General features: G+C 37.0%; 1 protein-coding gene across 1 annotated transcript in view; it reads left to right on the plus strand.

The window, feature by feature from the left end:
* Positions 1-14,825, plus strand: part of DNAH6 (dynein axonemal heavy chain 6) — a 226,041-nt gene that overhangs the window by 68,708 nt on the left and 142,508 nt on the right. Inside the window, exons 19-23 of the mRNA XM_043603834.1 lie at positions 5,147-5,359; positions 6,187-6,279; positions 7,716-7,835; positions 10,276-10,456; positions 12,718-12,814. Coding sequence (XP_043459769.1) covers positions 5,147-5,359; positions 6,187-6,279; positions 7,716-7,835; positions 10,276-10,456; positions 12,718-12,814 — 704 coding nt within the window. The remainder of the gene's footprint in view (positions 1-5,146; positions 5,360-6,186; positions 6,280-7,715; positions 7,836-10,275; positions 10,457-12,717; positions 12,815-14,825) is intronic.

The following is a 14,825-nucleotide window of genomic DNA, read 5'->3' on the forward strand; positions in this document are numbered from 1 at the left end:
TCAGGGAAATGCAAATCAAAGGTACAATGAGATACCAGTCCATACCCACTAGAATAGCTATCATCGAAAGGATAGATTATATAATAAGTGTTGGTGAGGATCTGGAGCAATTCGAACGCTTACATGTTGCTGGTGGAATTAGAAACTGGTACCGCTTCTTTGGAAAACAGTTTGGCAGTTTCTCAAAAGTAATTCCATTTCTAAGCATGTATCTAAGAGAATTGAAAACATATATTTACACAAACATGTGCACGTGAATGTTCTCAGAGGTATTATTCATCACAGCTAAAAGTGAGAATAACGCAAATGTCTTCAACTAATGATTCAATCCACAAAATGTAATATATCCATACAATGGAATGTTATTCAGTAATAAAAAGGAATGAAGTACTGATACCTGCTACAGTATAGATGACCCTGAAAACATTATACTAAGTGAAAAAAGCCAGTCACAAAAAGACTACATAGCATATGGTGTCATAGATAGGAAATGTTCAGAATAGAGAAATCCATAGATAAGAGAAAGTAGATTCGTGGTTACTGGGCACTGTGGAGAAGCAGAAGTGGGTGGTGAGAGTTAATGGGTATGGGGTTTCCTTTTGGGGTGATAAGATAGTGATAGGTAGTTAATAGTGGTAGTTCTAAAATTAGTGGTGATAGCTGTACAATCTCTGTGAATTAGAATATCTAAAAAAAGGATTCTTTCATGTTGTTACGTGAATCAACAGTTTATTTTTATTGCTGAGTAGTATTATTGCCATCGGTTTATCTATTCACCCATTGAAAGACATGTGGGTTATGACCAGTTTTAAAGTGATTATTAATAAGCTACTATACACAGTGATGTATAGCTTTTTGAGTGGACATGAGGTTTTGCTTCAGTGGGGTAGATAACTAGGAGTGAGATTACTAGGTGGCATGGTAAGTATGTGCATGTATATGTTTATAAGAAATTCCCCCAGTTGTATTTCAAAGGTAATGATTTGCCTTCCCACAAGCAGCGTGTGAGAATTCTAGCTGTTCCTCAGCCTCCCAGCACTTGTTCTCATTGGGGAGGGCTTTGTGTGGTGTGGCTTGGTTTTCATTTTAGTCACTCTGGTAAAGGTATAGAATAGCTCACAGTGGTCACCCTGCATTTTGCTAGTGACTAATAATGTGGAGCATCTTTTTTTTAATGCTTCTCCTCCATCCTTTTATCTTCCTTGCTGAAATATCTGTTTGGCTCTTTGCCCAATTTTTAATTTAGTTGCTTGTTTTGTTATTACTGTATTTTAAGAGCTCTTTACCTAATCTGGATCAAAGTCCTTTTTCAAATATGTAACTTGAAAATATTTTTTCCCACTCAGCAGCTTGTCTCTTTAGTCCCTTGCCAGTGACTTTCACTTGATCTTAGCCAAAAGGCCGAGAAGCGATGCCAGTGACTTTCAGAGCACAGACTGTGTTAACCTGAATAAAATTCAATTTATATGTTTTGCTTTTACGGATTATCTTTTTAGTATAGTACCTAAAAATGTTTTGCCAAACTTAAGGGTCACACAGATTTTCTCCTGTATTTTCCTCTAGAAGTTTTGTAGTTTTACGCTTTTTTTTACATTAAATTTTATGATTTATTTTGAGTTCTTTGCATAAAATATGACATATATGTCAAGGTTTACATTCTTTATATAGCGATATCCATTTGATCCAGGACCATTATTTGAAAAGACCATCCTTTCTCCATTGAACCGTCCTTGCACCTTTGCGAAAAGTCAGCTGGCAATATTTTTTAGTCTGTTTCTGGGTTCCATTCTGTTTTGTTGTTCTGAGTCTATTCTTTCTCTGGTACTACACTGTCTTGATGACTATACTTAGTAAGTCTTGAAATCAGGTAGGCATAAGTCCTCCAAATTTGTTCTTTTTTCATAACTGTTTTGTCTATTCTAATTCCTTTACCTTTCCATATAAATCTTAGAATTAGGTTGTTGATATGTTTAAAAAATTGTTGGCAAGTTTTGAAGGATTGTGTTGAATCTATAGATCAATTTGAAGAGAACTGACTTCTTAACCAGAGTGAATTTTCCAATCTATTACCAGCGTATCTCTTCATATAGTTAAGTCTTCTTTTATTTTTTTCATTGAAGTGTTGTAGTTTCAATACATAGATTCTGCATGTATTTTATTAGATTTATAACTAAGTATTAATGTTATCCTGAATAATATTGTTTTTAATTTCAAATTTCAATTGTTCATTGCTGCTATATAGGAATACTATTGACCTTTGTATACTGATCTTATATCCTGTGAACTTACTAAATTCACTTTTTAATTTTAGGAGATTTTTGTACATTAAAATGAATTGGGAAGTGTGTCTTCCTCTTCTGTTTTCTGGAGGAGATGGTGTAGAATTAACATTATTTATTCTTTAAATTTTTAGCACAATTCACCAGGGAAGCCATTGCAGCATTAAATTTTCTTTATTGGGAGGATTTGAACTAGAAATTGAATTCCTTGATACATATTGAATTATTTGGGTTATCTTTTTTTTCTTGCGGAGTTTTATAGTGTATTTTTGTATACATAGACATAGAGTTGATCATGGTATTTCTTTATTATCCTTTAAAAGTATGTGGGATCAGAAGTGATGTCTTTTTCATTGTTGATGTTGGTCATTTGTATCTTCTATATAGATTTGTCTGTTCTCTGTCTGCTTATCTATCTGTCTGCCAACTAATCCATCCATTCATTTAGTTGTTTTTGTGTCAATATGAACTTGTGGATATATATTTTATTAGATTATAATAATATAATAAATATATAATGCAATACTACATTATTTATTGTTTGCTTAAATCATTACCACTTTGGCCATCAAGATTCTCTCAGTTGACTTCTGTGTCCCTTTGCTGTACCCCATCATTTTCATTTTTTTTTGTACTTTTACCTTTACATGTACTGTAAGCATGATATATTGCTGCTAATTTATTTTATATCATAATCTTTCAGGACAATAAAAATAGGAAACAAAATGAAATTTATTTTGCCTCTATTCCACTTCCAGTGTTCTTCATTTCTTTGTATGGATCTAAGATTCTGATTCATAGCATATTCATTCTGCCTGAAGAACTTCCTTTAATATTTCTTATTGAGTAGGTATGCTGACAATGAATTCCCTAAATTCCCATTTTGAAAAAGTCTTTATCCTTTATTTTGAATGATAATTTAACTGGATATATAATTCTAAGTCAACAGGTTTTGTTTTTTCTTTCAGCAATTTAAAAGTGTCCTTTCATTGCTTTCTTGCTTGCATGGTCTGACAAGAAATCTGCTCTAGTTCTTGTCCCCGTTCTTCTGTAGATAATATGTATTTTTTGGTTGGACTGCCTTCAAGATGATCTCGTTTTCTTAGTTTTTGTCATTATATAATGTGATATGCCCAGGTATGTGTTGTTGTCGTTGTTTACAGTTTGCATTTATCCTGCTTAGCATTCTCTGAGTTTCTTGGATCTGTGGTTTGGCGTCTGTCTTTAATTTTGGAAAAAAAAATGCGGCCATTATTTTTTCTTTGGGATTTCTATTGCATATTTTAGACCACTTGATTGCTGTCCTTTAGCTCTTGGATGTTCTGTTCTGTTCTGTGGTTTTGGTTTTTGTTTTTGGTTGCTTGGGTTTCTTTTGTTTTCACTATTTTTTCTCATGTGTCAGTTTGGGGAATTTCTACTCACTTATCTTCCAATTCACTGATTCCTTGGCTGTGTCAAGCTCAACAAAGGCATTCTTTGTCTCTCTTGCTGCCTTTTTCAATTCTAACATTTATTTAATTTGTAATTATAGCTTCACCCTTCCTATTGATATTTCCCATCTGATCTTGTGTGTTGCCTACTTTTTCCACTAGAGCCATTAAGATATTAATTACAGTTATTTTGAATTCTCTATTAATTTCAACATTGTGTGTATCCTATCTTTCTATTTCCTTTGTCTCTTAAATGTATGTTTATCTTCACTTTTTATACACTTCTTACATTTTTTATTGAAAGGCAAACATCTTATATGGTACAGTAGATACTAGAGTAAATAATTTTTATGTCTTTCCTTCTACTTGGCTTTTTGTATGGCATGCTATCTTAAATATAGTAAGGAGTTGGGCTGGATTTGAGGTTTGATGTTGCTATGGTTACCCTTAGTCTATTACAGCCTTCGAATTATTCTTTTGATAACTTGTGTTTATGGTTTGCCAAAGATTATTTTTTCAACTTTTGTTTCTCTGTGACCTTGGGTCCTCCCTTTTTATTGTCCCCAGAGAAAATCTGTATTTTACAGCTAACCAGTCTGTATTGTACTGTTATTTTTATTCAATATTTGTTAGCCTGATGGGAGAGATGAGGAGGGGCATTCCCTCATGTGCTGATTAAGCCTCTATCTTAGCAAGGCACTAAGTCCCTTGTGCTTAGACTTCTGACCTTCACAGGTGTTCCTGCCCCTCCTCTAGCTGTAGTAATGAGCCTAGAATGTATTTCTTTCTATTCCCCATGAGTAGAGCTTTTATTTTTCCAGTTCTGTTTCTCCAGTTATATACAGAAATCTACAATGGGTTATTACCAGTGTTTAAAATGACAGTGTTTGTTGCTCACTTCCCTGACATTAAGTCTTTTGTTCCATAAAGAAACTAGGAGAAATGGGTTGGTTAGAGTTATAATAGTAGCTGTTATTTTCCTTCCCCAGCCAGTACCATCAGGTAGGCTTTCTTAGGATTCTCCCCACTCTTCCCTGTGAACACCTCTATATTTGTAGCCCCCAGGGACTTCACACTCTCATGCTACCCTACGCTCACTCTTTAGCAATTTATTTGTAAAATTTAGCTGAATCTTCTTACTAGCTTAAATGGCAACCCAAGGCATCTGTCCTTGGTAAGCAAATTCTCAGGTCCTGTTTTTTTGCTGTAGAGAAACCAATCTCTCCCCAAATTTGAGTTTGTTGGTTGCCCTGCAACCTTAATTTTTTGGTGGGCTTGATAGAAGTCATTAATTTTTCATTTGTCCAGATATTTCTTTTTGTAAGAGTGTAAGTAGTGTTCATTCCAATTCTCTACATTCCTGAATTGAAACCAGAAGCCTTGAGCTATGTTTTTAAGATAAAAAGCAAGGTGCCTTTGAGAGTGTTTGCTTTCCAGCTTCCAGTTATCATTGACTTGAGGAATCCAACTTTGAAGCCAAGACATTGGACAGCTATTGAACAAACAGTTGACGCCACCCTAGTGGACCTTGACATTCCATTAACCTTGGAGAAGCTCTCTGAGTTGCATGTTTTCGATTTTGGCCAAGAAATCCAGGACATTTCTGGACAGGCTTCTGGAGAAGCTGCCTTAGAAATAATTCTTAAAAAGGTAAACCTGAAAAATATATATTCTCAAGATCAGGGAATATAAAGGTTTTCATATTCAGCATGAAGATCACCAACTTTTGATTCATCTAGATGGATTTTTCAACTCTGCAGCTTTCACCCTCTCATTATCAGCCATCTTTCTGTTCTTTCCCTACATTTATTATCATTATCATTATCATCAGCACTTTTATCGATATCCTCTTTCCACTTAGCTTCAAGCCCAATAGGAACTTGTTAACAACGAAGTTTGAAATTGGCATGCTTATTTAAAAAACCACATACCAAGGAAGATCTTTTATAGCAAAATACATTATCTTTCAAACTACTAAAAAAAAACAAAACAAAACTGTGAAATGCTACAAAAGACATTGAAGAAACTTCCCTACTTAGGCTACTTACCTCCTTATCCTAAAAATACACACATACCTACAAATCACCTGTGTAAAAAAATATTTTCCTTATAGTTTTTTGATATTTCCCTTATATTAAAGCATAAAGTGGTAAGGATACACATTAAGGTATCACAAGTTATTCTTAGGTATTAATGTTTGTCAATAAAATTTAGCTTATCAGTATGCTTTAACCAAGAAGAAAATATTGAGTTTTAAAGGCAGTCAGGAGGAGAATGGGATAATTATGGATTTTTCACTTATTTCTTTTTTTTATTAAATATATTTATTGTTATATTGGTTTCCATACAACACCCAGTGCTCATCCCAACAGGTGCCCTCCTCAATGCCCATCTTCATTTATTTCATTCTACATACATTTATTGAGTGCTTAAACACAAATGAATTTAGGTATTCTAAGATTTGAATTATTTCTAAGGTGGAAGATTCTTGGAAAACAACTGAATTTGTCGTTCTCCCTCACCGTGACTCCAAAGATGTGTTTATCCTGGGTGGCACAGATGACATACAGGTGGGTAACTGAGTTATTGAAAACCTGTGGTAAAGATTTGTTAAGTCAGACCTACCCCTGAATCTTCTGTAGGAGGTTATGATGGAGAAATGAAATATGAGAGTTACTAAATAAGAAAAAAATCTATTTGGAAAGGCAAAATATGAATATGAATAAATGACATGAATGCTTGTACATGAAGTATCTAGCAAAGCAATAAATATGGCATATATATATGTCGTGTGTGTGTGTGTGTGTGTGTGTGTGTGTGTGTGAATTATTATCCTGCAGTTAACTGTTGAGGAATTTAGAAAAGCCAGGGATAATTTATGGCTGAAGTGATCAGAGAACCCTTCCTAGACCAGCCAAGACATGCTGGACTTGAAGGAGTAAATGGGATTTGACAGACACAGATGAGAATGAAGGGCATTTCAAACCATTTAAATGAGGCAAAAAACAAAACAAAACAAAACAAAACATGAACAAGCATTTCAGATTCATAGCACACTAGGAAACTAGGTTCACTTGAGTTTTTTTGAGATGGGAAATAGATGGCCATACTCTATGAATAACAAAAGAAAATAAATCTAATCCATGTTTTTGGAATATTCTTCGTGACTTAAAATCCAAGGGCACCTTTGTTTAACCAAAGGATCTGTGTCTTATGGCCTAAATATAAAAAGCAAAGCCCTGGCCCATTAGGGTGTACCCAGGTCAGAACTAGGGATGCAATGGCTTTGCTGGGTGTAGGTTGGAAGAGTAAGGCCAGATGTCACTCTGGGCAGTGGATGGCAGAGCAGACCCAAGATGAAAATCAGGCAGGATGAGGCCAAGTGGTGCTAGGTGGTGGCACTTCTGTTCTCAAGAAATTCACAACTTAAATAAAGCAATTAAAATCCTTTAGATTCACAGACACATTTTTTGAATGCACATGTCTTGTGAGGGTTGCTGTAGTGTGAGGTGGGGGGAAGTAGGGGAAGAAGGTAGAGGGAACACTGTTCGTAGTCATTCTGAGCTTCTTGTGAATGAGTTCAGTTTCCCTCTTCCTCAAGATAATTGAGAGAAAGTGATGTTTCATTGGTAGAGGAGACAGCTAATTTTGCAAGTTTTGAGTACTTTGAGAAATAAAAGCCTGCATGACCAAATGGTATAAAGAAGATACCAGATACCTAAAAGTAGGGGAAGTGAGGAAAAGAGTATTGAGCCAAACAGAAACATGTGCCATTAATAATTATAGAAACAGCTAAGATTTGGCAATAAAAAGTTCTCTTCTCGGTGACCTTTGAGAGAATATCATGATAAAGTGGATAAGGAAGGGAAGTGGGTGGGTAGGAAACAGTAGGTGGTACTAAGCTATTTATTCAAAAAGCTTCTAAGTGGACTCTTGGGATTAAATATCTGTATTATCATTGAGAGCACAAACACATGATGTTGCATGTTTTCGTCTTTCTTTAAAGGTCCTTCTTGATGACAGCACCATCAACATTGCAACCATTGCCTCATCACGTTACGTTGGTCCACTGAAAACTCGAGTGGATGACTGGCAGAAACAACTTGCTTTATTTAATCAAACACTGGTAAGTGAGGACAATTTCAATTCATGCACTCAGAAAATTGGAGAGCCACAGAACCTTAGAAGTCATTTCAATCATTTAAATATTATGTAGTTTAGATACAAGATTTAATTGTCAATATTTTATTATGTTCAGAATGTAAGGAAAATGCCAATATACTAAGCTCTTCTTTATATGATTATGCCATCTCCTTGTATTAGTTATTTTTGCCATGAAACAGAATACCACAAACTTGGTGGTATGAAACAGTGTACATTTATTAGCCCACAGTTTCTGTAGGTCAGGAGTTCAGATGTGGCTTAAACCGGGTCTCCTACTTAGGGTCTCAAAGGTTCAATCAATATGTGGGCCAGGACTCAATTCACATCAGAAGTTCAGCTCAGGGAGGGTTCCCTTCCAAGCTCACTCAGGTTGTTAGCAGAAATCATTTCTTTGCAACTCTGGGACTAAGGGCTTCAGTTTCTTGCTGGCTATTAGCTGAAAGTCATCCTCAGCTCCTATATGTTCCCCACATTTTTTGTTTATTTGTAAGTCTATAGCTTCAGTGAAACAAAAACTGACAGTGTGGTATGAAGTTTACATTTAACGTTTTCACAGCAACCTACCACATGCCTGAAAAGACCTTACAATGGAGTTCTAGATGCCGGTCTAGATGGTGTCAAGTACTGATGGAAATCATGATTCAAGATAGCATTTTGGGTATTAGTTAAATCTTAAGATTAAAAAAATTGTGTGTGTGTGTGTGTGTGTGTGTGTGTGTGTGTGTGTGTGTGTGTGTTTTAAAGTGACTACTGCCCCAGTCAAAAGACCCGGGCTTTTGAAATCATTCAGCTCTTAAAATGACTCAATAAGCATGTGTTGTCACATGTGAGAACACAGCATGACTGAATCCTGCCACCAATGGTTTCAGAATTCAAAGTTCAAAAAAACAGAGAGGCTCCAGGAGTTTTTCACTCTAAGAACATGAGCCCTTGTGTTTCCCTACTCTCATTCCCCATGTACCACCCTCTTCCCCTCCCTAAGTACTTCAGCTAGTGGCTTAGATGGACAAGCTGATAATTATAACCTAAATGATTGGAAAGAAAGGGTCTTCGTGTCAATTTGAAGACTTAGCACCTCTAAGACAGAGCAATCTGCCTATGCATATACTCCAATAAAAGATTTTTCCCTCCTCAACCAGTTTCCATCCCAAAATGGCAGGGGGCTTTGGTCACTTATTAACTGGCTTAGACCTTTTCTGGCAACAGAATTAAGCTCAGGCAGGGAGCACCTTGGTTTATAAGCTGCAGGCATTCACAGCTTTTAAACAGCTTCTCACAGTGCTGCAGCAACTTCACATTTACTGGAAAAACATGCACTGTTGCTTGAAGTCTCCTTGGTACCCTTCCTTGTGGTACACCCTTCCCTTTTATTTTATTCTACTTCAGATTATCCCACAGTGAAACAAAAAACCTACTTATACTGATCTTTGTTCCCATCCAATCTCTCTCTTAGACTAAAGATTTTTAGCTTGATTTAATTATGTTTAAGCTTCTATATATTCTAATATGAAAAGTTATCTATGAAATAATACACTAAATAGGAAACGATAATTTGTTCCAATTTTGATTCATAGAGATCTTTTTCAGGAATCCACCCTCTTGGATGAACACTTTACAATCTGACCCCTGTTTGGCCTCTACTGATGGCTGAGCCAAGCCAGAATTAACTGTGTAGAAAGTATGAGACCTGCGATAAATCAGGGAGTGGTTGTGACACTAGGCTTGAGGCATAACCCCCAAATCTGGAGTGACAAGTGAGAAACTCTTTCACAGATGTTGGGCCTATGCATGCAATGGCAGGAGGCATAGGAGACCGTGAGATCTACAGCCCCAACACTGCAGTTCTGGTTTCTTTGATTAACCATGCTTCTCCAAGGGGAGAAGCAATGGGTGATTTTCTTCTTCTCCAGTCCTCTGGGTTTGCCACATGCTCTGTCACAAGCAGATTTTACTCTTTTGATTGAAGAAAATAAATCCTGTTTCTTTTTTAAAAAGGAAGAGAGGGAAGAATATAGAGACAATTGAGGCAAAAATAAAAAACACCTTTTTTTGGAGAGCTTTGTCTATATTTGGAAATAGTCACTTAATAACACTTCCCAACCCTTCATATTTCTTTTAGCATCTTGCTCCCCCTGAGACTGTCTGCTCTGAGCATTTTAATCCTCTTTCTCTGGGTCCCTTCTGATTACCATACAGTAGATTCCTTATAACTCTACTCAGTAGAAGAGGGGTAGAAATTAGGCTGCAGTGAGTCTTGGACCTTTTAAGGAGGTTCCATCTCAAAGAAACTGTGTGAAGCTCCCCCAGTGAAAGATATAGTGAGTCCCCATGTAATTATTTTTAATGTAACTGTGTTTTTAATTCAGGATTAAAAATTGATAATGCTCTTATTTTTCTCCTAGGAAGAGTGGCTGAACTGTCAGCGAAACTGGCTCTACCTAGAAAGTATTTTTAATGCTCCAGATATTCAGAGGCAATTGCCTGCCGAGGCTAAGATGTTCCTTCAAGTGGATAAGTCATGGAAGGAAATCATGAGGAAGGTGAACCGGTTGCCTAATGCTCTTCGAGCCGCTACTCAACCAGGTATAAAACACAATTTCAAAAACACACAAAAAGACTTTACAGCCATCTAAACTGTTTAATGCCTATAAGGTTCTAACAATATGTGGTACGCTCAATCCTTGATTCTTGTCAGTATTAGTGACCAGGAATATTTGATACTCTTATTGAACGATGTGAATTGAACACTGTTGTTGTTGTTGTTTTTGTTGTCGTTGTTGTTATCATTGTTATTATTACCTCTCAGCTTAGTTCATAGTTTTGGCACCCACGAATCTGATTTTTTTTTGCTGCTTTTATAATTTGGGGATGCTGCCACAGAGTATCAATGATGCTTACATGTCACAATTTGACTACAAGACATATATTCACATTCCGTTGACCCATTCTGCTAAAACTCTCATAGACTTATGACTGGAAAACTTTCCACATCTTATTTTTCATTAATTCATTAAAAATATTTAAAAATTGGGGCACCTGGATGGCTCAGTCAGTTGAGTGTCCAGCTCTTGATTTCGGCTCATTTCTGATCCCAGGGTCATGGGACCAAGTCCGCATCAGGCTCCATGCTGAGAATGGAGCCTGCTTAAGATTCCCTCTCTTCCTCTGCCCCTCTGCCCCACTTGTGCTCTCTGCCTCTAAAATATTTAAATATTACCATGAATTATAATTCTAAATCTCGAGATTGAAATGTTATTTAATAAGGTCTATTTTTAGGGATATGGAATCAAAGCATTAGTGCGTGCACACACATGGTTATTGAACTTTATCAAAGCCTCAGCAAGCTTGCTAGTTGTTCTCCAAATGGCAGCATATGACCTTTCCTGGTGAATACCTCCAGACAGCTTCCCTGTCAAGCAGAGGCAGTCTGCTTGGCTATGCTCTTTGCCCGAAGACTCTTACATAAAACAGAAACAGAAAGGAAAAAACTATATGGTGTGATAGAATTGAAAACTTTTAAACTTTGGGTCTCTAAAGATCACCCACGCTCCTTGGCTTTTAGTCACCTTCTTTTTTTTTTTTTTTTTTTTTTATTTTTTATGAAATTTATTGACAAATTGGTTTCCATACAACACCCAGTGCTCATCCCAAAAGGTGCCCTCCTCAATACCCATCACCCACCCTCTCCTCCCTCCCACCCCCCATCAACCCTCAGTTTGTTCTCAGTTTTTAACAGTCTCTTATGCTTTGGCTCTCTCCCATTCTAACCTCTTTTTTTTTTTTTCTAGTCAGCAACTCTCTCCAACCTCTGCTTCTGTCTTCACTTCTCCTCTGTCTCTGACCCTTCTGCCTCCCTCCTATAAGGACCCCTGTCATTACATTGGGCCCACTAGATGATCCAAGATAATCTCCCTTCCCGTGATCACTGGTCACACCTACCAACTTCCTTTTTCCATATAGACTAATGTATTCTCAGGTTGTGGGGATTAGGACATGGCTATAACTGAGAGACCTTTATTCTTCCTACCACATGCATATTCAAACCTTTTGCTGCAAAATAGTCAAGTGTTTGATAATAGAGTGTTGCCCCAGTCTCTACTGGACTTGTTCTTAACAAGTTAAATTAAAATTAAAAAAATTAAATTAAAAAAATTAAAAATTAAATTTAAAAATTAAAAAAAAATTTTAATTAAATTGAAAAAATACATGATTCCAAAATATCTCTGGTCCTAGGGATTTCAGATGAAAAAGTGTGGACCTATATTTGTCATTTCACATGATGATAAAGCTGTGAAGAAAAATTCAGCAGCATAAAGAGGGGGGCTAGAGAATAGCTGGGGGCTGCCGTGTGTGTGTGTGTGTGTGTGTGTGTGTGTGTGTGTGTGACATGGAAGACTTTTTTTGATAAAGTGGCTTTTAGGCAGAAAGCAGGAGGCATGAGGGAATGAGACACCTTTGTGACTATGGGAGAGTTGTTAAAGGCAGAGAGAAGAACAAAGGCCAAGTCCCTAAGGTGAGCATGCACTCAGCAGGCACAATGGTTCGTGCACTCCTAGCCCCACCCCCAAGTGGCAGGGGGGTGCCAGCTAAAAAAAATGTTTCAGGTTGAATACTTGTTCGTCTGTGGTAAATAATAAGACTAATATTAAATAATGTTATTAAAAGTAATAGCATTCTTAGCCAACCCCCCAAATTTAAATTTTTTTGACCATTTTTATCAAATAAAACCAAAGCTTTAAAGAATGTTAATATCATATTTTACTTCCAATTAAAATTATATTTTCTATTTTTTTAACACAGTTTTACCAGTACCTTTTTCCTTCCCCTCTCCCCCTAATAAACAGGACTTCTGGAGACTTTTCAAAATAATAATGCATTACTTGACCAAATTCAAAAGTGTCTAGAGGCATATTTAGAATCAAAAAGAGTTATCTTTCCAAGGTAAGTTTATAAAGCAACTTATGATAGTTTTAGTAGTGAAGACTATTCATTAATTTAAAAGGACATACTTAAAAACAAATCATAACATCAAAACCAGGTGATGTTCCCATAACATCAGGAAACCAGAGCAAGAAACAAGAAAGATGTGTGATAATGGTGATCCAGCTGGCATGTTGATTGGGGAGTATAAATCTTAAGGATACAGTTTTTGGTAAAGGAGGTAAAGGTGCTGGAGGGATTCTTGGTCTCAGCATTGTTCCATTGTTGGATGCGCATGTATGTGCCTGCCTGTGTGTGCATGTCCACAGATGTGCACGCAAAAAGTCAGAGAACCCTGTGTTGCCTGAGCAGGTTTCTTTGGATTAATCAGTGCCCTAAGAGTGTCACTGGAAAAGCTTTCCAAGAGGTCATTTCACAAACTCCAAATTAAATTGTTTACTCATCTCTTTATTACAAAAGCATACCAAATGTTAAAGAGCTAAAGATACAAAGAAGAAAATGCTGGATCCCTGCCCCAATGGGGCTCATGGTCAACAGGTGAATAGTCCTATAAATAAACTATTATAATATACTTATATAACACCAGAATAAACTACTCGATGGTAGCCAACTTCAGTTATTAGGGCACACTGTACTGTAACACAGAGGACATTGACAAAATGGTTTATCTTTCATGATATTTTCCTGTTAGTTGTTAAGGAAATAGCCATTAAGGTCTGTCCTAGGACAAGTACTATGGCAGCCAAGGCTAGGTGCTTCTCTGGGTTACTTGGTTGAGAGGGTTTGTTGTTGGGTACCAGGACAGAGTATGTGTGTACGTGTGAAATCCAAGATCCAGAAGATCAGTGGTTCCCAACTTGAATCTCCCAAAGCCAGAGGAAGTCCATACACTACATTTGATATCTAAACAAACAAACAAACAAACAAAAACCACAGAAACAAATTTACCTGTGATAATATTGAACACCAAAAAGCATCAGGTTTTATTTGTTCTTTTGCTTATAACTGCATGAACTAGGTCTGCAACATGTATATTATGTCAGAAGGCTCTGTGTGGTGTTGATTTCACCCTGTGGGCCTTAATAAAGACTTACTATGAGCTGCATCCCAAGTAAGGTCCTAGGGACACAAGATGAATACAATACTGTTCCTACTCTCACATGGCTCATGGCCCAATGTTTATAGTTATCATTAGTTGAAAAAAAAGGCATGGGCACAAATTAATTATTACTGTATGGTAAAGAAGGAGAACTGATAAAAGCCCAACCAAAAGCATCTTTATTTCAAACTAATAACTGCCTTTGCATTCCCTGCTGGTGGCTAGTTTCTTCCTGCCCCTGGACAAAGTCTTGAGCAGACCTCATGAATTTTCTAGTCATTCTCAGATAACAATGCAACCAAGCAAACAAAACTTCTTGTTACGAATAAATGATCTTTAATAATAAAACTGTACTTCTTTTAAAGTGAAAGCTTCCCCATTCCCTACCCAAAACTGTTGCTGGTCTGAAGGCTTTAGTGATGATGAGAATATGTGGTGATCAACCCTCCCACTCCCTATTAGATTTCTGAAGTCTCCAGGTTTGGGACACAGAGGAGAAGAGAGTCAAAGCAGCAGAGAATTCTGAGTGGGCTGGTGAATATCTGGTCTCCTCTTTCCCACATGGTGCCTTCCATGGGCTCTTTTCCATTCCCTCCAGTCCCAAGGGATCTCTTATAGGCAGCCTCCTCCACTCCAGAAGTAAAATGTCTTCTCTGGCCAGGCCCTCATTCCTCTCCCTCATCCCTGGGCGTCCAAGTATGCCCCTTCTCCTCCTACAGTCTATTCGTGCCTCTAAATGGTCCTGGTGGGCAAGATTTAAGAAAATCCCATGCAGAATCACACTGGCATGGCCCACATGTGGATGTTCACAGAACTAAATAAAACTCCTATAACCACCCATCCATTTGCCCATCCATCCATCCATCCATCCATCCGTCCATCCATTCATCCAACACATTAGGTATTGAAAGC

This window comes from Prionailurus bengalensis, chromosome A3 (assembly GCF_016509475.1).
Source record: "Prionailurus bengalensis isolate Pbe53 chromosome A3, Fcat_Pben_1.1_paternal_pri, whole genome shotgun sequence".
NCBI lineage: Eukaryota > Metazoa > Chordata > Mammalia > Carnivora > Felidae > Prionailurus > Prionailurus bengalensis.